This window comes from Phalangium opilio, unplaced genomic scaffold (genome assembly GCF_054372755.1).
Source record: "Phalangium opilio isolate 3A_F unplaced genomic scaffold, DU_Popi_V2 ptg000025l_1, whole genome shotgun sequence".
In the NCBI taxonomy this organism is placed as follows: domain Eukaryota; kingdom Metazoa; phylum Arthropoda; class Arachnida; order Opiliones; family Phalangiidae; genus Phalangium; species Phalangium opilio.
The window spans coordinates 1,096,947-1,122,699 of NW_028324156.1; the positions used below are offsets into that span (position 1 = coordinate 1,096,947).

At 38.8% G+C, this 25,753-nt stretch overlaps 3 protein-coding genes across 3 annotated transcripts; all 3 read right to left on the minus strand.

The window, feature by feature from the left end:
* Positions 1 to 3,316: 3,316 nt before the first annotated feature.
* LOC149691627 (nardilysin-like) lies at positions 3,317 to 12,622 on the minus strand. The gene is made up of 5 exons (XM_089868979.1): positions 12,531 to 12,622; positions 12,410 to 12,456; positions 12,205 to 12,332; positions 11,973 to 12,123; positions 3,317 to 6,518 (listed from the first exon to the last, which is right to left on the minus strand). Exons 1-5 carry the CDS (start codon positions 12,541 to 12,543, stop codon positions 6,048 to 6,050), a joined length of 810 nt encoding a protein of 269 aa, XP_089725105.1. The 5' UTR covers positions 12,544 to 12,622; the 3' UTR covers positions 3,317 to 6,047.
* Positions 12,623 to 12,714: 92 nt separating this feature from the next.
* Positions 12,715 to 17,469, minus strand: LOC149691628 (nardilysin-like). The gene is made up of 8 exons (XM_089868969.1): positions 15,971 to 17,469; positions 15,189 to 15,301; positions 14,710 to 14,836; positions 14,281 to 14,496; positions 14,085 to 14,219; positions 13,866 to 14,016; positions 13,578 to 13,812; positions 12,715 to 12,875 (listed from the first exon to the last, which is right to left on the minus strand). Exons 1-8 carry the CDS (start codon positions 16,161 to 16,163, stop codon positions 12,813 to 12,815), a joined length of 1,233 nt encoding a protein of 410 aa, XP_089725095.1. The 5' UTR covers positions 16,164 to 17,469; the 3' UTR covers positions 12,715 to 12,812.
* A 123-nt stretch (positions 17,470 to 17,592) lies between these two features.
* Positions 17,593 to 25,582, minus strand: LOC149691629 (nardilysin-like). The gene is made up of 19 exons (XM_089868951.1): positions 25,431 to 25,582; positions 25,057 to 25,350; positions 24,076 to 24,157; positions 23,904 to 24,004; positions 23,708 to 23,834; positions 23,177 to 23,395; positions 22,957 to 23,088; positions 22,735 to 22,882; positions 22,405 to 22,639; positions 21,662 to 21,929; positions 21,107 to 21,157; positions 20,979 to 21,025; positions 20,776 to 20,903; positions 20,551 to 20,701; positions 19,646 to 19,933; positions 19,491 to 19,565; positions 19,113 to 19,393; positions 17,998 to 18,298; positions 17,593 to 17,924 (listed from the first exon to the last, which is right to left on the minus strand). The coding sequence occupies exons 1-19, from the start codon at positions 25,530 to 25,532 to the stop codon at positions 17,709 to 17,711; spliced, it is 3,246 nt and encodes a 1,081-aa protein (XP_089725077.1). The 5' UTR covers positions 25,533 to 25,582; the 3' UTR covers positions 17,593 to 17,708.
* Between the last annotated feature and the right edge of the window lie 171 nt (positions 25,583 to 25,753).

Genomic DNA, 25,753 nt, shown 5'->3' on the forward strand with positions numbered 1-25,753 from the left:
CAAAGGACATCCCAGTATCACTAGTAGAACACGAGTTTCAAGCCCCCAAAATTGGGTCTAAGATTATTCCTAAGGAGGGGAACATTTTGCTCAATTACTCGGTCCCTGTTTACTCGATCCCCAAGTTTTTAGTATGGTTGGATGGGGGGTAAATTGGTCTATAACATACTTAAAGGACGTCCTCGTGTCACTAGTAGAACATGAGTTACGAACCCCCAAAATCGGGTCTAAGGTTATTTCTATGGAGGGGAAAATTTTCCTCAATTACTCGGTCACTTTTTTCTCGGTCGCCAATAATAACATATCTGTAGTGTAGATGTTAACACATCCGCCTAACACCCGGAAGGCAACAGGTTCGAAACCGTGTAGTTTTTTTTTTTTTTTTTTGCTTGGGATATCTAAAGACCTTTATAATTATCCGAACATTTGTGTCAAGGTGATATTATTTTCATTCCCGTATCTCTGGTAGAACCAGAGTTACGAGCCTCCAGAATTTAGTGTAATGCTATTCCGATGGACAGGGTTGTTTTTTTACGTTTTGCTTAATTACTTGGCCCCTGTTTGTCGTAGCCCTAGGTTTTTAGTATGGTTGGATGGGGGGTAAATTGGTCTATAACATACTCAAAGGACATCCCAGTATCACCAGTAGAACACGAGTTTCAAGCCCCCAAAATTGGGTCTAAGATTATTCCTAAGGAGGGGAACATTTTGCTCAATTACTCGGTCCCTGTTTACTCGATCCCCAAGTTTTTAGTATGGTTAGATGGGGGGTAAATTGGTCTATAACATACTTAAAGGACGTCCTCGTGTCACTAGTAGAACATGAGTTACGAACCCCCAAAATCGGGTCTAAGGTTATTTCTATGGAGGGGAAAATTTTCCTCAATTACTCGGTCACTTTTTTCTCGGTCGCCAATAATAACATATCTGTAGTGTAGATGTTAACACATCCGCCTAACACCCGGAAGGCAACAGGTTCGAAACCGTGTAGTTTTTTTTTTTTTTTTTTGCTTGGGATATCTAAAGACCTTTATAATTATCCGAACATTTGTGTCAAGGTGATATTATTTTCATTCCCGTATCTCTGGTAGAACCAGAGTTACGAGCCTCCAGAATTTAGTGTAATGCTATTCCGATGGACAGGGTTGTTTTTTTACGTTTTGCTTAATTACTTGGCCCCTGTTTGTCGTAGCCCTAAGTTTTTAGTATGGTTGGATGGGGGGTAAATTGGTCTATAACATACTCAAAGGACATCCTCGTGTCACTAGTAGAACATGAGTTACGAACCCACAAAATCGGGTCTAAGATTATTCCTAAGGAGGGGAACATTTTGCTCAATTACTCGGTCCCTGTTTACTCGATCCCCAAGTTTTTAGTATGGTTGGATGGGGGGTAAATTGGTCTATAACATACTTAAAGGACATCCTCGTGTCACTAGTAGAACATGAGTTACGAACCCACAAAATCGGGTCTAAGGTTATTCCTATGGAGGGGAACATTTTCCTCAATTACTCGGTCACTTTTTTCTCGGTCGCCAATAATAACATATCTGTAGTGTAGATGTTAACACATCCGCCTAACACCCGGAAGGCAACAGGTTCGAAACCGTGTAGTTTTTTTTTTTTTTTTTGCTTGGGATATCTAAAGACCTTTATAATTATCCGAACATTTGTGTCAAGGTGATATTATTTTCATTCCCGTATCTCTGGTAGAACCAGAGTTACGAGCCTCCAGAATTTAGTGTAATGCTATTCCGATGGACAGGGTTGTTTTTTTACGTTTTGCTTAATTACTTGGCCCCTGTTTGTCGTAGCCCTAAGTTTTTAGTATGGTTGGATGGGGGGTAAATTGGTCTATAACATACTCAAAGGACATCCTCGTGTCACTAGTAGAACATGAGTTACGAACCCACAAAATCGGGTCTAAGATTATTCCTAAGGAGGGGAACATTTTGCTCAATTACTCGGTCCCTGTTTACTCGATCCCCAAGTTTTTAGTATGGTTGGATGGGGGGTAAATTGGTCTATAACATACTTAAAGGACATCCTCGTGTCACTAGTAGAACATGAGTTACGAACCCACAAAATCGGGTCTAAGGTTATTCCTATGGAGGGGAACATTTTCCTCAATTACTCGGTCACTTTTTTCTCGGTCACCAATAATAACATATCTGTAGTGTAGATGTTAACACATCCGCCTAACACCCGGAAGGCAACAGGTTCGAACAAATGTAATTTTTTTTTTTTTTTTTTTTGCTTGGGATATCTAAAGACCTTTATAATTATCCGAACATTTGTGTAAAGGTGATATTATTTTCATTCCCGTATCTCTGGTAGAACCAGAGTTACGAGCCTCCAGAATTTAGTGTAATGCTATTCCGATGGACAGGGTTGTTTTTTTACGTTTTGCTTAATTACTTGGCCCCTGTTTGTCGTAGCCCTAAGTTTTTAGTATGGTTGGATGGGGGGTAAATTGGTCTATAACATACTTAAAGGACATCCTCGTGTCACTAGTAGAACATGAGTTACGAACCCCCAAAATCGGGTCTAAGGTTATTCCTATGGAGGGGAACATTTTCCTCAATTACTCGGTCCTGTTTTCTCGATCACCAATAATAACATATCTGTAGTGTAGATGTTAACACATCCGCCTAACACCCGGAAGGCAACAGGTTCGAAACCGTGTAGTTTTTTTTTTTTTTTTTGCTTGGGATAACTAAAGACCTTTATAATTATCCGAACATTTGTGACAAGGTGACATTATTTTCATTCCCGTATCTCTGGTAGAACCAGAGTTACGAGCCTCCAGAATTTAGTGTAATGCTATTCCGATGGACAGGGTTGTTTTTTTACGTTTTGCTTAATTACTTGGCCCCTGTTTGTCGTAGCCCTAAGTTTTTAGTATGGTTGGATGGGGGGTAAATTGGTCTATAACATACTCAAAGGACATCCTCGTGTCACTAGTAGAACATGAGTTACGAACCCACAAAATCGGGTCTAAGATTATTCCTAAGGAGGGGAACATTTTGCTCAATTACTCGGTCCCTGTTTACTCGATCCCCAAGTTTTTAGTATGGTTGGATGGGGGGTAAATTGGTCTATAACATACTTAAAGGACATCCTCGTGTCACTAGTAGAACATGAGTTACGAACCCACAAAATCGGGTCTAAGGTTATTCCTATGGAGGGGAACATTTTCCTCAATTACTCGGTCACTTTTTTCTCGGTCACCAATAATAACATATCTGTAGTGTAGATGTTAACACATCCGCCTAACACCCGGAAGGCAACAGGTTCGAACAAATGTAATTTTTTTTTTTTTTTTTTTTGCTTGGGATATCTAAAGACCTTTATAATTATCCGAACATTTGTGTAAAGGTGATATTATTTTCATTCCCGTATCTCTGGTAGAACCAGAGTTACGAGCCTCCAGAATTTAGTGTAATGCTATTCCGATGGACAGGGTTGTTTTTTTACGTTTTGCTTAATTACTTGGCCCCTGTTTGTCGTAGCCCTAAGTTTTTAGTATGGTTGGATGGGGGGTAAATTGGTCTATAACATACTTAAAGGACATCCTCGTGTCACTAGTAGAACATGAGTTACGAACCCCCAAAATCGGGTCTAAGGTTATTCCTATGGAGGGGAACATTTTCCTCAATTACTCGGTCCTGTTTTCTCGATCACCAATAATAACATATCTGTAGTGTAGATGTTAACACATCCGCCTAACACCCGGAAGGCAACAGGTTCGAAACCGTGTAGTTTTTTTTTTTTTTTTTGCTTGGGATAACTAAAGACCTTTATAATTATCCGAACATTTGTGACAAGGTGACATTATTTACATTCCCGTATCTCTGGTAGAACCAGAGTTACGAGCCTCCAGAATTTAGTGTAATGCTATTCCGATGGACAGGGTTGTTTTTTAACGTTTTGCTTAATTACTTGGCCCCTGTTTGTCGTAGCCCTAAGTTTTTAGTATGGTTGGATGGGGGGTAAATTGGTCTATAACATACTCAAAGGACATCGCCGTATCACTAGTAGAACACGAGTTACGAGCCCCCGAAATTGGGTCTAAGATTATTCCTAAGGAGGGGAACATTTTGCTCAATTACTCGGTCCCTGTTTACTCGATCCCCAAGTTTTTAGTATGGTTGGATGGGGGTAAATTGGTCTATAACTTACTCAAAGGACATCCTCGTGTCACTAGTAGAACATGAGTTACGAACCAACAAAATCCGGTCTAAGATTATTCCTAAGGAGGGGAACATTTTGCTCAATTACTCGGTCCCTGTTTACTCGATCCCCAAGTTTTTAGTATGGTTGGATGGGGGGTAAATTGGTCTATAACATACTTAAAGGACATCCTCGTGTCACTAGTAGAACATGAGTTACGAACCCACAAAATCGGGTCTAAGGTTATTCCTATGGAGGGGAACATTTTCCTCAATTACTCGGTCACTTTTTTCTCGGTCACCAATAATAACATATCTGTAGTGTAGATGTTAACACATCCGCCTAACACCCGGAAGGCAACAGGTTCGAACAAATGTAGTTTTTTTTTTTTTTTTTTTTGCTTGGGATATCTAAAGACCTTTATAATTATCCGAACATTTGTGTAAAGGTGATATTATTTTCATTCCCGTATCTCTGGTAGAACCAGAGTTACGAGCCTCCAGAATTTAGTGTAATGCTATTCCGATGGACAGGGTTGTTTTTTTACGTTTTGCTTAATTACTTGGCCCCTGTTTGTCGTAGCCCTAAGTTTTTAGTATGGTTGGATGGGGGGTAAATTGGTCTATAACATACTCAAAGGACATCGCCGTATCACTAGTAGAACACGAGTTACGAGCCCCCGAAATTGGGTCTAAGATTATTCCTAAGGAGGGGAACATTTTGCTCAATTACTCGGTCCCTGTTTACTCGATCCCCAAGTTTTTAGTATGGTTGGATGGGGGGTAAATTGGTCTATAACATACTTAAAGGACATCCTCGTGTCACTAGTAGAACATGAGTTACGAACCCACAAAATCGGGTTTAAGATTATTCCTAAGGAGGGGAACATTTTGCTCAATTACTCGGTCCCTGTTTACTCGATCCCCAAGTTTTTAGTATGGTTGGATGGGGGGTAAATTGGTCTATAACATACTTAAAGGACATCCTCGTGTCACTAGTAGAACATGAGTTACGAACCCACAAAATCGGGTCTAAGGTTATTCCTATGGAGGGGAACATTTTCCTCAATTACTCGGTCACTTTTTTCTCGGACACCAATAATAACATATCTGTAGTGTAGATGTTAACACATCCGCCTAACACCCGGAAGGCAACAGGTTCGAAACCGTGTAGTTTTTTTTTTTTTTTGCTTGGGATATCTAAAGACCTTTATAATTATCCGAACATTTTTGTCAAGGTGATATTATTTTCATTCCCGTATCTCTGGTAGAACCAGAGTTACGAGCCTCCAGAATTTAGTGTAATGCTATTCCGATGCACAGGGTTGTTTTTTAACGTTTCGCTTAATTACTTGGCCCCTGTTTGTCGTAGCCCTAAGTTTTTAGTATGGTTGGATGGGGGGTAAATTGGTCTATAACATACTCAAAGGACATCCCCGTATCACTAGTAGAACACGAGTTACGAGCCCCCAAAATTGGGTCTAAGATTATTCCAATTTTTTCACCAAGAGGTATCTCCGTAGTTTGAGGCTGCAATTAATTTATGTAAGCAGGAATAAATGCAGCTAATATGGAATCATTGTGTATCCATCCATTTTCACTCAAAGTATCTAGGCGAATTTTGTGGGAGGAGCTAATAATTATGTTTACTAATTTAACCTCTTCGTTGCTCTTTAAACCTGACGCGCGCCCCTTGACCTTACGTTGCTACCAACCAACCAACCAACCAATGGAATCACAGTTAGAAAGCCGAGTAGTACTCAAGCCCGGTCCACAAAACCCGCGTAGAATTAAACACGTGATATATGTGAGCGCAATGATTCCAATTATCTATTTGTATTCCTGATTAAAGTACACTCAAAGTTCCCTTAATTAATTATGTAATCAAGTAAATGATTGTAATTACTTCCGGTAATGGTTCCGGTAATGGTTCCGGTAATGGACTAAATCCCAGTTGAGTTTCGATGTTACTTGAAATATCCATGACTTCCTTTGAAGTAAAATAAAAAAATACCTTGAGTCCAAAATTGAAACACGTGGGCTGTATACGTTTCCATACTTCGGGTGTGAAATTTCCATGAGCAATAATCTCAAGGAATAAATAGCTAATAAACTCCTGGTAAAATGATTTCATGGAATCCAGTGTCAAATTTTTGATAGTCTTCCATTTCTCTAAACTACTGAAACACTTTCCGGACAAGGCGTTTATTTGCAAGTACATTCGCAAAACTAAGGCATTTTTAAACTCATCTTCGAACATTTGACGATAATCCGCAAAATCCTTATTAAATTTCTCTTCCGTGATATCCATGTTGGATATGCTTTCAATAACTCTAGATATAACCAGCTAGAGAAACAAACCCCAATTGAAACTTTGCATTTTTGAAAGAACAAAAGCAAGTACAGGGTGTTTCAAAACAGGGTGGTAGGAATGAATGAAGTACACTGGGATGGTTCTATGGGAAATCAATTTCGAGTCGAAATGTAACTTCTATTTTATGTTTTGTTATAATGGTATATATGTATATAGATTCAGGTGATGTCCGCGGTGTGTCATAGCATACATACAGGGTGTTTCTGAAAGGTCTGTCAGCAATTAAGGGAGATCATGTTCTTTGTACGATTTAATTCAATTTGCTGTCAACTTTCAAAATTCATAATAGCACCAATGTAATGCGGGTCAAAGCTTTACAGGGGCTCATAGAGAATATATGGAGGAGTTTCAGCCTGAAAGGCGACTTCCCATTGCATTTAAAAAATAAATAAATACACAGGGTTTAAGTAAATGTTATGTACGCGATCTATAAAAAAACCAACTGGCCTATATTTAGTCTACTAGCTGATAACACTATTGTATAAATAGCGAGCCAACCTTTGTAACACCATCAGTTATCGACGAGTCTCTTAGTAGCTTAGATCCTCTATTGTATTTTAAATCATCTCGACAATAAACTATGTTTAAGTTATTTTAACAGTTGTGTCATTATTAATTGAACACAACAAATTGGCGACGGAGATGGGATGCATTAAGTAACCGTACAAGTAACAAGCACTTCCCGATTTACGCTATCACTGCCACACACGAAGATTCCCGGAAGAAACCAGGCTCATCACGACAGAGACAACAAGTTCCAGAGTAACTATGTCAATCACTAGTCAATTCGGTCAATTTGACGAAGAAACGGAGTCATGGACGCTTTATACGGAAAGGCTGGGTCAATACTTCATAGCAAATAGCATAACTGAGGAAGCAAAGAAGAAGGCGGTGTTATTGACTGTCATTGGATCAAAAACATACGCTACCATACGGAACATAGTCGGACCAAGCAGACCCACAGACAAGACGTACGACGAGCTGATCAAAGCCCTCACTGATTACTTTAATCCGGTACCATCGGAGATTGTAGAACGATTCGTCTTCAACTCCAGAAATCGACAACCAGGCGAGACCATAGCGAAATATATCTCGGAGCTGCGACGTATTAGCGAATTTTGCAATTACGGAACTTCATTGGACAGCATGTTAAGGGATCGCTTGGTATGTGGATGTAACGACGATTCATTACAGAAGAGACTACTAGCCGAGGATAACCTTACTCTCACCAAGGCTATGTCCATAGCATAGGCCATGGAACAGGCAACAAATAATGCTTGCGTCATGAGAAGTCAAGGAGGCACACGTCATGTCGAACCAGTACAGGCAGTAGCGATACTCTCGAAGAAGAAACGTCCTAACCGAAACAATAAACCCGGCCAGAAGAATCAGAATGGAGACTCTAGAAGCGAACAATCATGCACGCGATGCAACGGAGATGGACATTCTCCAGCCACGTGTCCATTTAAAACTTCAACTTGTCATCACTGCCGGAAAAAGGGACACATTGCGAGAGCCTGCCGTAGCAGTCGTCCAAAACGGAACGAGACGCAAACCAATCAGATCATTGATGACAAGGCTACACATCCGGAATATGATGTATTTGCATTGACAAGTACATCCGATGAAAACGAAGTCTACCAACTACCTTCCAGACAACAAGATGATGCTGCACCAGAGCCATATCGGATCAACTGCACGATTAACGGCGTTGACGTCAGAATGGAGGTGGACACCGGCTCAGCCTTTACACTAATGCCGAATCACCAAGCCCTGGGTATCATCAAGAAGGACGACCTAAAGAAGTCGAGCGTAGAATTGAAATCATTTTCCGGACACAAGATAGAAGTGGTTGGAGTCAGTCACGTGAAGGTGTCCTATCATTCAAAAACCGAGATTCTGCCAATCATAGTGTATCAGGGCAAAGGACCGACGCTATGTGGGCGATCCTGGACGTCTTCTAGCCTTCCGATATTACGAGAAGACGTAATGACCCAAGCTTCGGCAGTCAAGTTCCTGTCCAATCATGACGTCAAGCTACAAAAGATCCTGAAACGATATGAGTCAGTTTTCGATCCGAAAACAAGAGGCGTTCTCAAAGGAGTAAAGGTACATTTACACCGGAAGGAAAACGTTGAACCTCGATTCTTCAAGGCCAGGGCAGTTCCATACGCATATAGAGACAAGGTTGACGAAGAACTCCAGAGGCTTGAAGACGATGGAACCATCACGCCCATACCATTCGCGCAATCAGCGGCACCTATAGTACCTGTGAAGAAAACAAACGGCAGCATTCGAATATTCGGCGATTTCAAAGTCACGGCGAATCAACAGATTGAGACCGAGAAGTACCCACTTCCCAAAGCAGAGGACATCTTTGCTAAACTTGCTGGATGCAAAGTCTTTTCGCGACTCGATATGCGCGATGCATACAGTCAGCTAGAACTTGATGATGCTTCGAAAGATCTAGTCGTCATCAACACACAAAAGGGACTGTTCCAGTACAATTACCTGCCTTTTGGAATATCGTCTGCATCGGCAATTTTTCAAAAGCACATGGAAGCTCTGTTGAGAAACCAGCCCAACGTAGCTCCATTTCAAGATGATTTCCTCTTGGGAGGAATTGACAACGACGACCACTTGCTGAAGCTCGAAGCATTCCTTCAAATTATGGAAGACGCCAACTTGAAGCTCAGACTGGAGAAATGTCAATTCGCTAAGAAATCAATTGACTTCCTGGGTCATCATCTCGACAGCGAGGGATTGCATCCGCAGACCACGAAAATGGCAGCTATCACGGACGCTCCTGAGCCGAAGAACCTCGAAGAACTGAGATCATTCCTGGGGTTATTGAATTATTATTCTAAGTTCGTTCCCAACTACGCAACAGAACTAAAACCATTGTACAGACTCATGGAAAAAGGAGCCGAATGGAAGTGGGAATTACAAGAGAAGACAACGTTCAAACGAGCCAAAGATCTGCTAACAAAATCAAACTTCCTCGTCCATTTCGATTCAAGCAAAGAAGTATTATTGGCGTGCGACGCGTCACCGGTTGGAATCGGAGTCGTCATTTCTCACAAGATTAATGGACAAGAGTACCCGATCTCATTTGCTTCACGCACGTTATCACCCTCTGAATCCAATTATTCGCAGTTGGAGAAAGAATCCTTGGCTTTGGTATATGGAGTCGTAAAATTTCGAGACTACCTTCTGGGACGGCACTTCAAGCTCGTGACCGACCATCAGCCATTAGTCAGCCTTCTTTCCGAAACAAAACCTGTACCACAGATGGCAGCTGCTAGATTACAGCGATGGGCATTACTCCTATCCTCTTACGACTACCAGATCGTCTACAAGAAGGGAAGTTTGCACTCCAATGCCGATGCCTTGAGCCGTTTTCCATTACCAACGAAACCCAGCGATCCACCACTACCGACGGAATACGTACTATGGAACTGAACAAGGGTCCGGTCACAGTCTTCGATATACGACACGCTACCGAGAAGGACGATATCCTGAGAAAAGTCCTATCCAACGTAAAATAAGGCTGGAAATACACCGCTCAAAAATCTACATCCTTCAGACCATACTATTTGAGACGTCACGAGTTATCAACGATGAATGAAGCACTAATGATTGGCCAAAGAGTAGTCATTCCGGAAGCTCTACGATCTAACATGCTAAAGCAACTTCATGACACCCATCAAGGCATAGTTAAAATGATGTCCCTCGCACGATCGATGTTCTGGTGGCCTGGAATCGACAGTGAAATAACCCAAATGTGCGCCAGATGTCGCATATGCCAATCCTCTGCACCGTAACCATCGAAGGAATTTGCATCTTGGCCACTCGCTACAACACCATGGACCAGAGTCCACTGCGACTTCGCTGGCCCTGTCGAGGGAAAAATGCTCTTCATAACGGTTGATGCTTTCACCAAATGGATCGAAGTCGACGTAGTGACGACAACTTCAACCGATGTTGTCATTCGAGCCTTGCGAACCAAGATGGCAAGATTCGGAGTCATTCCAACCCTCGTGACCGATAATGCATCATGCTTCACGAGCGAAAAGTTCAAAGAGTTCACGTTCATGAATGGCATGAAGCATCTCACCATTGCACCTTATCATCCGCAATCAAACGGGCAAGCAGAGAGAACTGTACGAACCATTAAAGGATGTCTGAAAAAGTTAAGCTGCGGATTTGATGATGAGATGCAAGCGTTAAATGAAGGTTTAAAGACTTTCAAAAATGGCACGCTCGAGGAAAGACTTGATCGCATTCTAATGACGCACCGAAGAACACCAACTTCTGGAGGCAAATCCCCATCTGAATTGATTCTAGGCAGAAACATACTGTCTCGCTTGGACCTATGTAATCCTCACAATCAGAAGAAAGCGGAAGCAGCAGACATCGGCGTAACGAAATTTCGACCTGGTGACAGCGTTTACATTCGCAACTACTCTCGAGGTCCCAAATGGATTCCCGGAAAAATCAGCAAGATCATTGGATCAACAATGTACGAGGTCACTAGCGGAAGTCTCACAATGCGGAAGCACCAAAACCAGATCAAGAAACGGCACGCAGAATCGGCACATGACGCAAAATCACGCGAAGACGACGATTGGTACCTATCCTGTGGATCTAAAGCAAACGTCCAAGCACAAAATGAAATCAACGACATACCACAAGAAGTTGACAACACTACAGCACCACCAACTCAAGCTAACGAACCACAACCATCTCTGAGAAGGTCATAAAGGACACATAAACCAGTTATACGGTTAGGCTTATAAAAAAAAAAGGGAAAAGTGTTGTTATGTACGCGATCTATAAAAAACCAACTGGCCTATATTTAGTCTACTAGCTGATAACACTATTGTATAAATAGCGAGCCAACCTTTGTAACACCATCAGTTATCGACGAGTCTCTTAGTAGCTTAGATCCTCTATTGTATTTTAAATCATCTCGACAATAAACTATGTTTAAGTTATTTTAACAGTTGTGTCATTATTAATTGAACACAACAGTAAATAAGGGGATCTTTTTTAGTGATTTCTAGTCAAAAATGTAACTTCTATCTCCATTAACGATTGGTCCTTAGGATTTTAGGGATGACCCCTTACATATAAATTAAGAAACTGAAAGACGTTAGTAATTTAATGAAGGGGTCATCCGTAAAACACTTCAATGATCACAACTTTGTTGTGGTAAAATCGGTTATTGAAGTATTATTACATTTTCGGCTCAAAATTGAACATTTCCCATAGAACCAGCTGTATTCGGTCCTATAATTTCCCTCCCTTTCTGGAACACCCTGTATATTGAACAGAAAGTAGTGCCCAGTATGATGGTTACGACTTTACTTTCCGTTATGTCTATTTATCTTTGGAAATAACACTGAGAAAAAAACCTTAATTTACAGGCATTTTATGTGTTAATCCCACGAATGGTAAATTCAAAGCATTATCAGAAATGTTATTATCAACACTGATAAAAGCGGCATTGCAGCTATATATTTTAACACTCAAATCGACTGATAGTTGGAAATTGAGTATTTGAGCTAAAACAACACTGCAAAAAAATTACCATAGGCTTACCATTAATTAAAATTAAACTTTAAATTAAATTTCAAAATTTTCCTAAATAACTGACTTTTGCGGTGAGCTTTCCAAAATGGGTGACTTAAGATTGATGTAAACTAAACCATTCGGAATATTAAATTCAGTATCCTTCTTATACCAAACGCGACTTAAATCGGTATCTTTAATTTTAATTGGAAACTAAATTTAATTAAAATTAAAAAATTAAGTGTCATAATTAAATATAACCACTTAATTGCGTGAAAATAAAATTTCACCTCTTGTAGGTATTTTTCTTCAACTACTTTGATTTCAAAATCGGTAGCTTTGAGGAATGGTACAGAATATTGGTAAGGGAGATGGTAAGTACTTAAGTCTTAACTGTTAAGTAGTGCTTACCCAAATATTCCATTTCGTCTGGTAAATGTAATTGCTGGTTTTCAGGCGGGTCTACATAAATAAAACCAATTCAGCATTGACCTTCCTGACCTTTATACATTCCTACTTTTCCAGTTTTCAATCCATTCTGTTGGAACCTCTTCGCAACAATACGGAGTTTGCATCCATCTCTCCGTTTTATCGCAAGGACCATCTTTCGAGTAAGTACTAGAGGTAATCATGACGTTGCAATTATCATGTCGCAAGTCGTCCAAACATTTTAAAATCAATTCTTCGTTGTAATCATGCAACATGTCCGCCATAATAAACTCCTCGTGCAGATGCATGTTTTTTGAGATCGATTTTCTTAAAATATTAAGTTTAATTTAACTGGTTGAACCAAGTAGGAGGGGCTTAAACATTTATTTTCTTGTTACTCGCGGTGGCTAGCGAAAAAACATTAACAAACCCAAAAACAACGCTCGCGGCTGGCAAAACAAACACAAAACAAACCTATCGTTATCAAATTACGCTTAAGTTTGATCAAGAAGCGATATCTAGTTTACTAGGGAGAAGGTATAAGATGCCTAAGTATTCGCGCGCCATAGTCCCAGTCCCCCTTTCAAAATACAAGGGGGACGTAAACGGAGGCCGGGCTATTTCGCCTCTCCTCAGTCGGAAAATAAGTAATTTCCGTCATTCGCGTCGCGCTGACGTGAGTTTACAAGAACCAATAAGATGCTGGTTGTAATTTAGAGGCGGGAATTAACTCCGGACCTACGTTTGGACTGGAGATAAAGCTGGAAATGCGGCGAATATATACCTTCTCCCTAGTAAACTAGATATCGCTTCTTGGTGTAATGACACTATAAAAAATGAAGTTTTTAAGTCACGCCTCTTTACGCCAAATACATAGTACTACCGGTTTGCACTGATTTAAAAAAATACTGTTAATGTATCGTTTCAGCATATGTATAAAAAGACTAGAAACAGACTGTCGTTTTTAAGCCACGACCCATTAAATCACCCACATATTACTACGGGTATGTTCTGAACGCGAATACCTACCGAGACAACCAAATTAGAACGTAGTTCACACAAGGTTTTGATATCGTCGTACGCTCTGCGTAAAAGAGCGGTATTTTTCCTCAACATATCCAAATACTGGAACACGCTTAAACACACGTCATCCAAATGCTTTAAACCTTCCGCCGTTAGCGTCATATCAACGGCGAAGATGGACATGAGACTATTTTCAGTATGGTTATCGGTGTTACCCGCGCTTAAAGCGGAAATCAAATCCCTGAGAGAAGAATAATTAAACCCAAATAACTATTTTAGAATAAATATTTATACTTTTTTTGAAGATATTCATAGACACTTCCGGGCGCTAGATTTCCTAACAACCAGCCCAAAAACATGAGCGGTTTACTTCCGTATTCTTTAATCATACTCAGGAATGACCACATTAAAGATACTTGGTCATTTTCGTCTTCGGAACAATTAACTATAATTAACGATTAATTAAAATAAAAATTAAAAGCAATTTTTCTTCATTAAATAGTTAAAGAATACCTTTGTATAACTTAAACAATTCTGGGTTTTTAAAAGGTTCTTCGTGACCAGAGAAATCTGGTTTCGAAACAGTTACCCTTTTTGGTACATCGCTAAAACTACTAACAACCCATTCTTGCAACTTATCCAAGCTAACTATAAAGGACAAGTCTGTAAACTTCATATCGCGTCGACCCACTTATAGTTTCCTGCCTACCTGGTCCGTTTACGCATAGTGTCATTAAGTGACTCGAATAATGACTTAAGTAAAACTCCTTCACTCTTGCACGAATGTCAATTTCGTTCTTTTCATGGATGAGTTTTAAATTTTCCTTTTTACCCAAAATATACCCGATTAACGGACTGTCCGGTTTGTCTATCGCGGCGTCGCATCTAACTAGAAACTGACGTGAAACATGATCCAATTGTAAATCTATTGTATGGTTAAGTATTTTAACTTTAATGGCGATAATTACCACTCAGGGCCGTCCTAACAGCGTGACAGGTCCCGAGAAATACTGAGCCCCGTAGTCAAATAATTATACATAAATGTTTAGGCCCGGGGTCTGAACGCTCGTGGGACCCCACGTGAAAGTGCCCATCTTTCACTTACTTAAGACGGCCCTGTTCCCACTGCGGTACATACCACTCTCTAAGGCTTCGAGTTCTTTATTAACAATTTCTTTGTCGAAAATTGGCGATATAAAACATTGAGCAAACATATCTAAGGCCACTTTAAATGCGGAACTCTTAACTTCAAAACTGTAAGCCGTCTAAAATACATTTTTAAGATCATGTCCCATTTATAAATCATTAGGGTATCACTTCCTTTGACCAACGTTTAATAACCCTTAATAATACCAAAGATAAATAGAAATAACGAGAAAGTGAGTCCCTGCAGGGGTGGATGAAAACTTCGGAGGGGGACCGGAGCTTTTAGTCCAGCGAGAAGTACGTCACACCCTTCTAATTCCTACCTCGGTTCTGGTAATCATATTGGTGAGTTTCATCTTTCCCCCCTTGCATTGAATTCCCTCACGAATCTTAGCTCCTCCCCCAACCGAAAGCTCTTTCAACTCTTGCACTTTCTGCTAATTCTATATATGCCTTTGATACTATCAATACCCATTCGCATTCCGTATTAGCTGAAGGATGCTCCATATATTCGGTTTCGTCTTCCATTACGTAATTTCTAAACGCATCTTTTTCTGGATACTCCTCGTTCGACATCAACAAAACTAATTTAATATCAAATTAGTGTCGTTATCCCCTTAAGGTGCACGATACAGGGTGGAAAGGATAAGACTAACATAACACATATTTTGAGTAAGATGTTGTCGCATTTCTGACGACACTACCAGAAATAAGATCTGTTCCACCATGGACGGTGAATAGAGAGCTTTCAGATGGGATAGTAGTACGACACACCCACCCAAGTCTTGCCGCTGTTCCGGTAGCCATATTGGGTGGTCTCAGCTTCATTCCCGCTTTAAACCCACGAGACTCAACTCCTCCTCCAATTGAAAAAATGGGGTAGGCAACCCTTGCTATCGGGACATACAAGGGGTTGATACATTGACGTCTCTCCGCACTTTCATGGGTAACATAAAGACTACAGTGCAGGCGCCAAAAAGCGAGAGGGAAGGTGAAGTTCTACCCGCTCTCTTGTAGAGGTCAAGAAATCGGTAGCCTTTATAAAAGTACAAAACGTTCTCCCCTCGAACAACAATCAGTTCTAGGGAGGGTAGGCACGGGGTTTGGGTAAAAAACCGTCATCGTTCAAGATTCTTGGTACTCCCTTCAACCCTTAGCATAATAACACACGCCCACCATTATGATATTGGTTTGGTGACCTCCATCTATAATTCACCGTCCATGGTTCCACCCTGTACATTTTTTTATCTTACTATGCTGCAAGAATTCGGCCAATCCAGGTAAATCTATAGGATTGCTAAAACTGCCAACGTAAACAGTAAGAGACGCTTTACAAACGGTATCTTCCGTGACATTTATATCATTATTTGAAACTAGTGTAGCTTTCAACCCGTTTTCCAACCATATAACGCGATACAATTTCTTATTATTGTTAGGTATAGCCATTTCCGGTAATAGCGTAAACGAGAGCTTTTCTTCTACCTGTTCAGGTATTATCAAACAACTTAAAATTACCCTATCAACTCTTAAAATTAAATCTAATTGAAATTAAATTATCGGATATGGTTCAATTTCGCTATTATCTTCCATTATTTCGGTTACGACTAAATCAGGGACACGTATTTTCGCGTTTTGTTCCGTTTTCGACTTTTTAGTTAGCAACACTCCCATGTTGCACAACGTAGCGTCAAGCTACGTTTACCCGGTTTTATATTTAAAGTTTTCGTACATGCATTTTGCGTATTGATTGACATTTCCCCAGTAATCCATAAACACAAGGGTTAGGGGGAGGGGGGCTCTTCAAATTTTCCCCCATAACCGTTTGATATTCATGTAATCTGATGTTTTTGGTATGCCATTAGATAGAGGACAGTTTGACCCTTGACCTATCGCACCTTAAAAGTGTCTTCCCTTATAGATTAAATTGCCTCCGTTCGGGGGGGAGGGGCAAATTTTGACCACTGTGTCGCGATGGCATAATAATTGTTCTTTAGAAAAACCTCGAGCCCTAATTATTAATTAAAATAGGCCCATGCAAATATTCTGACCCCGTGTCACGATGGTCAAAAACCTCAATATCTCGAGCCCTAATTGAGATAGGTCCAAGTTCTTGGTACCACTGGATAGAGGTCAATTTTGTCTATCACACCTTAAAAGTGTCTTCCCTTACAGATTAAATTGCCTCCGTTCTGGGGTCCCAAATTTTGACCCCCCCCCCCGTGTCACGATTATACAAAATTGTTCTTTTAAAAACCTCATTATATCGAGCCCTAATTATTAATAAAAATAGCCCCAAGTTCTTGGTACCATGCAAATATTCTGACCCCGTGTCACGATGGTCAAAAACCTCAGTATCTCGAGCCCTAATTGAGATAGGTCCAAGTTCTTGGTACCACTGGATAGAGGTCAATTTTGTCTATCACACCTTAAAAGTGTCTTCCCTTACAGATTAAATTGCCTCCATTCTGGGGTCCCAAATTTTGACCCCACCCCCCCGTGTCACGATTATACAAAATTGTTCTTTTAAAAACCTCATTATATCGAGCCCTAATTATTAACAAAAAATAGCCCCAAGTTCTTGGTACCATGCAAATATTCTGACCCCGTGTCACGATGGTCAAAAACATCAGTATCCCGAGCCCTAATTGAGATAGGCCAAAGTTCTTGGTACCATTAGATAGAGGTCAATTTTGTCTATCACAACCTCAAATAATTTTCCGCGGCTGCAAAACTGACCAAGTTCTGTTGTCCCAAAGTGTTTAACCCCCGTAAAAATAAAAAAAAAATGGTACTTACTTTCTTTGACCAAAAATGAATTTTCTTCAAACCTGCTTTGTTTCTTATAAATATTATTTCAATTAAACAAATACGAAGCTGCAACGATGAAAATCATCAGTATAATTAATAAAGCATGTAAAATATTTTGGCTCAGCGTTATAATTTTAACATCTTTTTTTTTTCTGTATTTTAAGCCTAAATGTTAAGCCTAAATCATTTAACAACTTTCCAAACGGGATAAACGGAGAGTGAACTCTTAAACGACGCCAATTCGTCGATAAAGTTCTCTTTTTCTTTTCGCGTACATCGCAAATATCTCAACTCGTATTTATCGGTGTTCAAAGATAAATCGGCGATGCTTATAAGATCGCCCGTTTTACTTTTGGAGGGAATGCATTCGGTCAAGGCTTTTTCTCCATAGCCGACAACCTTTAGTATTTAAATTAAATACCGATACTTAACCGTGATTATTTTACGATTAAAGTTGGAAAAAAAAAATTACCTGGGTGCTTAATTTCCTAAATTTGGACTTATCGAGAATTTCGGCCGACCATTGTTTGAAATCTTCGAGTTTTAATTTCTCGAGGCATTCGGTTTCTCGTTTAATTCGGTCAAAAACGTAATAGGAATTGGTAATTTCAGCCCAGTTACGATCCGATTCCTTCCCCATGTAAAGATCGGCGCAATTCTTATTTTTGATTAATGATGTAACGTGCGTTTGAAATTGCTCCTCGGTTAAAGAATCGATTTTCTTTTTGAAATCTTCCAAGAATACCTCGATTCTTTCGTCCAAATGCCCGCAACTGTATTCGATAATCGAGGTTTTAGTGGAAATTTCTTTGGAGACTAAAACTAGGCTTAACGCGAGTAATGGGCCAAACTAGGCTTAACGCGAAGAGTAATAGGCCAAACTAGGCTTAACGCGAGTGAGTAATAGGCCAAACTAGGCTTAACGCGAGTGAGTAATAGGCCAAACTAGGCTTAACGCGAGTGAGTAATAGGCCAAACTAGGCTTAACGCGAGTGAGTAATAGGCCAAACTAGGCTTAACGCGAGTGAGTAATAGGCCAAACTAGGCTTAACGCGAGTAATAGGCCAAACTAGGCTTAACGCGAGTAATAGGCCAAACTAGGCTTAACGCGAGTAATAGGCCAAACTAGGCTTAACGCGAGTAATAGGCCAAACTAGGCTTAACGCGAGTAATAGGCCAAACTAGGCTTAACGCGAGTAATAGGCCAAACTAGGCTTAACGCGAGTAATAGGCCAAACTAGGCTTAACGCGAGTAATAGGCCAAACTAGGCTTAACGCGAGTAATAGGCCAAACTAGGCTTAACGCGAGTAATAGGCCAAACTAGGCTTAACGCGAGTAATAGGCCAAACTAGGCTTAACGCGAGTAATAGGCCAAACTAGGCTTAACGCGAGTAATAGGCCAAACTAGGCTTAACGCGAGTAATAGGCCAAACTAGGCTTAACGCGAGTAATAGGCCAAACTAGGCTTAACGCGAGTGAGTAATAGGCCAAACTAGGCTTAACGCGAGTAATAGGCCAAACTAGGCTTAACGCGAGATTTAACCCTTAATAACAGTAAATTTAAATCCTTAATTAATGAAACTAACCTGAACTTATCAGCCGGACTATTGACAATGACTAAAAAGCCAATAATTCCATGGGTATTACGACTATCGCATCCAACATTATAACCCAATTGCTCCAAGGTTCTGAGCTGATTAAAACAGGGTTCACTCATAATATCAATCAACAAATCCATTTTGCTGGCTAGCTCGATAGATCCGGGTCCAACTTGATAATAATTCGTTACACTCGAATTGGAATCCTCATTATTGAAAGACATGACTCTTAAAACCTTTTCTCCTAAAGGCAACTGCATAGTTCGCGACTGGAAAACGCAAAGATTTCAATTCTTTTTACCTTTGAAGCTTCGGATATGCTTGAAAAAAATATATAAAATAGGTGAAAATAGGCGAAATACTTACCACTGGAATCATTTCTGGGAGTAAGGGGCTGTACCCTATCTTCGTTTCGACCATTTCCGCAATTTCAATGGCTTCCTGTCGCGAAAATTAACGTGATTTCCGAATTTATAGCTACTTCAAAAAAAAAAAATACCTTTTCACGTCAATTTACTTACTTCGGGTGTAAAGTTTCCATGAACCATAATTTCAGTGAATAAATTGCCGACAAGTTGTTTCCAGAATGATTTTAACGATTGTATGGTAATCTTTTCAACCATGAGTCTTTTATCAACGTGCGTCCAATAGTGATGTTCAATAGCGGACAACCTCAAAGATTGGCATAATTTACGCGGTTTTATGAACTCGTTATAGTAACTCTTCATAAATTGGACTTTAAGGCCGTCAAACATTTCTTCCGTTAAGTCGAAATTGACAAGATAGTCCAGGATAGTCGATAAAAGAACCTAAGACGAAATTTTTTTGTGTAAACAGAAGAAAAATAGGCCAAAAATAGACCAACAGAACTTCTTATAATTTAAGAAAAATAGGCCAAAAATAGGGCACAACCTTTTGTAAACAAGAGAAAAATAGGACAGAACCTTTTGTAAACAAGAGAAAAATAGGCCAAAAATTGGACAGAACCTTTTGTAAACAAGAGAAAAATATGCCAAACACAGGACCGAACCGTTTTGTAAACAAGAGAAAAATAGGCCAAAAACTGGACCGAACCTTTTTTTAAACAAGAGAAAAATAGGCCAAAAACTGGACCGAACCTTTTTTAAACAAGAGAAAAATAGGCCAAACACAGGACCGAACCTTTTGTAAACAAGAGAAAAATAGGCCAAAAACAGGACCGAACCTTTTGTAAACAAGAGAAAAATAGGCCAAAAACAGGATAGAACCTTTTGTAAACAAGAGAAAAATAGGCCAAACACAGGACAGAACCTTTTGTAAAAAAGAGAAAATAGGCCAAAAACGGGACAGAACTTCTTGTAAACAAGAGAAAAATAGGCCAAAAGTAGACCAGCGGAACTTTTTGTAAACTGAGAAAAATAGGCCAAAAATAGACGAGTATACTTACAGGCAATTTGTGATTGAATCCGCTTAATTTCATTACAATTCCCGGTCCATCTCTATAACCTTCAAAGCTAAGAGAAGCCATTCTAGCCGCGTAAGTTTCAGAACTCAAATTTAATTGAAGTTGGTAGATGAACATGTCGAGTAAAACGGCACTAAAGTCCATTAAAAATTAATTAATAATTATTCCTCTAAATTAAACTAGATTAAATTTTAGGGGATCGCTTACTTTTGCGGTGAACATTTACAAACGGGTGACTTGGTATGAACGTAAATGTACCCCTTAGGAACAAGAAATTTCAAATCCTTTTTGTACCATAACCTTGTTAAATTAGTTTCTTTAAGTTTAATCGGAAACTGTAAGGGTAAAACATGATTAATATTAATTAATGTACATTTAACTTTAATATAAAAATAAAATAGATGTTATACCTCTTTATTGTAATTTTCTTCAACCATTTTGATATCAAAGTCGGTAGCTAAGGAGTTGAATGTAATATTTGATTAATTTTAAATTAAAATCAATTAACAAAAAATTAAATAAATAAATAAATAAATACCAATGAACTTGTTAGGTTCAGGTAAATAAAGATCAGGATTTTCAGGTGGATCTATAAATAAAATTAGATTTTAATTAGTTTAATTCTTCAAATTAGAGATTTAATATAAAAAAAGATCGAAATTATGTTATAATTATATTATAATTATATTATATTATATATTATATAATATTATAAATTATTATATATTATATATATTATATTATATTATATATTATATATACTATATATACTATATATTATATATACTAATATAAAACCTCTGTTGTACTATGGAAAGTGCCAACGGCATGTTGTATAGCAGAGACAATTGAATAATATTATATATTATATATTATACATTATATATTATATATATATTATATTATAATATTATATATTATATTATATATATATTATAATATTATATTATATATATATTATAATATTATATTATATTATAATATTATATATTATATATTATATTATATTATAATATTAATTATATTATAGATTATATATTATATTATATATATATATTATAATATTATTCTAAAAGAAAAGATTGAAATTTACTTTTCCAAAGTTCAATCCATTCCGATGGAATATCTTCAACGCAATACGGAGTTTGCATCCATCTTTCAGTTTTATCACAAGGATCATCTTTCTTATAATGAGTAGACGTGATCATAATGTTACAATTATCAGGACGTAAAGCGTCTAAACATTGTTGAATCAAATCCGGATCATATTGCATCATTAATTGATCCCCTCTAAGATAATCTTCAGGTTCGTAAATTTGCATATTGACGCAAAGATTTGAAACATAATCAACAGCGTCCACCTTTAATAAGACAACAACAATAATAATAAATTAATAATTAAAAAGGTAATATCAGAAGTAAGATGAGGGACTAGAAGTAAAGAGCTCTCAGTCTAGCATTGGTAGTAGATCCTGGCACTAGTGAACAAATTTGAGGATTTTATGCCGCTTCCATCGCGCCTACACTAGAGAGAAAAAAATTGGTCGAGTTCCAAAAACATTTCCTACCCCCTTCCCCTCAACCTAAAGCGGCGAAACACGGACGCGGGTGCTTGAATCTAGTTCGGCCGTCTACCGCCAGGAGCGTCTCACGTTTTGTAGGGAAAATTCCGAAACTGCCACCAGAGGGCCAACCGTTTCTGTGTTATCAAGAATATTCACTTTCGCCAAGTGAAGAATTTGGTTACCTCAATACTTCTAGTCTCATCCTACTTCTGGTAATATTAATTAATCCCCCCACCCAATTAAAAAAAAAACAGCAAGAAGATGACTAAACCTCATCTTTCCATCGAAAATTCATATCATCCAATGTTTGAAGTTCTTCGTAAATTCTTTCTTGTGGTCCATTTTTCTTTAACATATCCAAATACTGAAATATCGCCAAGAAAACTTCCTCAATGTGTTGAAACCCTTCGTCGGTCATCGTAACGGACACTCCAAACATGGATGTTAAACTATTATGATCTCCATTGCTTTCATCATTACCACCTTCTAAACTAACTGCCCAAACTCTGCACGACAAAGAAATTGACCAACGGAAATTAATAAATAATTAATTAATAGGAATTTAAGACTTTCCCTATTAATTAATTAATTAATTAATTACTTTTTTCGAAGATATTCTAGGATACTTCCAGGACCTTCGTGTCCAACAAGCCATCCTAAATATCCCAAAGGTTTGACTTTGTAATGTTTGACTAAACTCGGTAACGACCATGTTATGGTTAACTGTTGAATTTTCTTTACGGGACAAACTAATTAACAATTAAGGAACAAAGTTATTAATTAATTATTATGTTACTTCTAATTATAACCGAAGATAAATTACTTTTGTATAATTTGTAAAATTCCGGAGTATTAAAGGGTTCTTCAAATCCCTCAAAGCTAGGGGCTGATATATCCTTTTTGACAATGTCACTGAATATACTGATAGCCCATTCTTGTAACGTATCCAAACTCTCTAGGAAATTTAATTCCCGCCCCCAATCGTTAATTTTAATTTTAATTTAATTAAACTGTTAATTTAATTAGTCGTTTGTAATTTTTACCTCGAGATATGAGGCACAATGTCATTAAATGTGACGAGTAATTTTGTTCGTAATATTCTCTAACGCGATCGTGAATATTTATTCCTTTTGATTCCGGTAATATTTTTAACGATTCTAAGTTTCCCCAATGAAATAAAGCCAATGGGTTGCCAGGTTTAGCTAAATTTTTTGAAATTAAATCTCTACGACAGGAATCATTGGGTAACGCTAGACGAAATTCTGAAAAAGATTCCGAATTAGCCTTATTCCTGATCAGCGCCACCTACCCATAACGGCGACTTCGAGAACTACTGTAATCGGCAAGCCAATCAGATGTCGCCAAAATCTGGTGACGTCACTGACGGGCACTCTCGGGGTCTTACCAAACATGACGTCACCAGATTTTAGCGACATCTGGTTGGCTTGACGATTACAGTAGTTCTCAAAGTCGCCGCTATGGGTAGGTGGCGCTGATCAGGAATAAGGCTAATTGATGCCAAAACTTTCTTTGCCATTTTATAATCGCTTATCAATCCTAAAAATAATACCAACCACTTTCAACAGCTTCGAGTTCACGATCGATGGAATCTTTCTTCATAAGAGGTGAGATAAAAAATTGGGCAAAAATATCCAATGCTCCCTTGAAACTTTGAGTATTAACCTCAAGCTCGTAGTTAGTCTTAAATGATTTCATATTTAGTAAATAAATTTATAACCCACCCAAAGACCAATAATTTATATTTCACACCCTTTCATAGTCCGTATTAGCGTTATCTGATCCTCCGTTATTTGAAATAAACTCATCAAATTTGTTTTCTTCCGGATATTTTTCGCTCCCCATAAACAACACTATATGATTTGAAATTATTGGGAGAGTTAATTATGGTTTATAATTCTGTTTAATATGCTTTTAATCGTACTGTGTTCTAAGAAATGTGATAATCCTTGAATATCTTCAGGATCACTAAAGTTACCAACCCCAACTGAGAGGGCTGCCGCAGCCTATAATAATAATAATAGACTAAATTAGGCTTATGGAGCAAATAGTAGGCCAAAATAGTCTTAACTGTCAGGCAGCAAATAGTAGGCCAAATTAGGCTTAACTGTCTGGTAACAAATAGTAGACCAAATTAGGCTTAACTGTCAGGCAGCAAATAGTAGGCCAAATTAGGCTTAACTGTCTAGTAACAAGTAGTAGGTCAAAATAGGCCTTACAGTCCGGTAGCATTGAGCAGACCAAAATAGGCCTTAGAGTCGGGTACCATAGAGTAGGCCAAAATAGGCCTTACAGTCCGGTAGCATTGAGCAGGCCAAATTAGGCCTTACAGCCCGGTAGCATTGAGCAGGCCAAATTAGGCCTTACAGTCCGGTAGCATTGAGCAGGCCAAATTAGGCCTTACAGTCCGGTAGCATTGAGCAGGCCAAATTAGGTCTTAGAGTCGGGTACCATAGAGTAGGCCAAAATAAGCCTTGGAGTCGGGTTGCATAGAGTAGGCCAAAATAGGCTTAACTGTCTGGTAACAATAGTAGGCCAAAATAGGCTTAACTGTCTGGTAACAAATAGTAGGCCAAAATAGGCTTAACACTCTGGTAACAAATAGTAGGCCAAATTAGGCTTAACACTCTGGTAACAAATAGTAGGCCAAAATAGGCTTAACTGTCTGGTAAAAAATAGTAGGCCAAAATAGGCTTAACTGTCTGGTAACAGATAGTAGGCCAAAATAGGCTTAACTGTCTGGTAACAGATAGTAGGCCAAAATAGGCTTAACTGTCTGGTAACAGATAGTAGGCCAAAATAGCCTTAACACTCGTAGTTTCAACATTAAATAAAATTGGGCTTAATTCTGTATTAAGGCATCGAAGATGATAATTATTTAAACTTAAAATTAAGTTAACTTCACCATTTTCTCTTTCCGTTTGTGTCTGGCAGCTTCATCATCCTCGGCTTCCTCTTCTGAATGTCCTTCTTCATCCTCATCAGCGTCATCTTCAACCCCTTCGTCACAGGCCGAATCGCATTCGGAAGCCGCGTCTTCAGCGACCACAGTTTCAGGTGGTGTCTCTTCACAGTTTTCCAAAGGTTCCGTGTCCGATATCAATAGTACTTTCAGTCCATTCTCTAATTGAATCGCTCTGTACAATCGCTTGTCATTCGCGGATTTGATAGGTTCCGGCAATAACACGCAAGTACTCATCTGGAAAATTTTATTATACGCATTAGGCCTAATTCTAAGTTTACTTGTAAAGTTTATTATCATTAAAACACATTAATTACATTCTGACTCGCGTTCAATCGGACAAATTTGATCAAACCTGGCCGGTATACGTTCGCAAGTCGTGATGAAAGTGTCAAAATGGCGGGCCGCGTAAATATCATTAAGCCTATTTTTCACAATAGATGTCACCACGTAATCAATTAAAATCAGACCAATCAGAAGCGGTATCTTCCTGAACAGCGGGAAATTCAAAATTTTGGGCTACTTAGTGGAGCCAATCAGAAAGGACCTTTCCTGAAAAGGGGGAACTAATAAATTTTCGCCTACTTATTGGACCAATCAGATGCTACTCTCTCCGTAAAGGGGGAAAATATAAAATCCC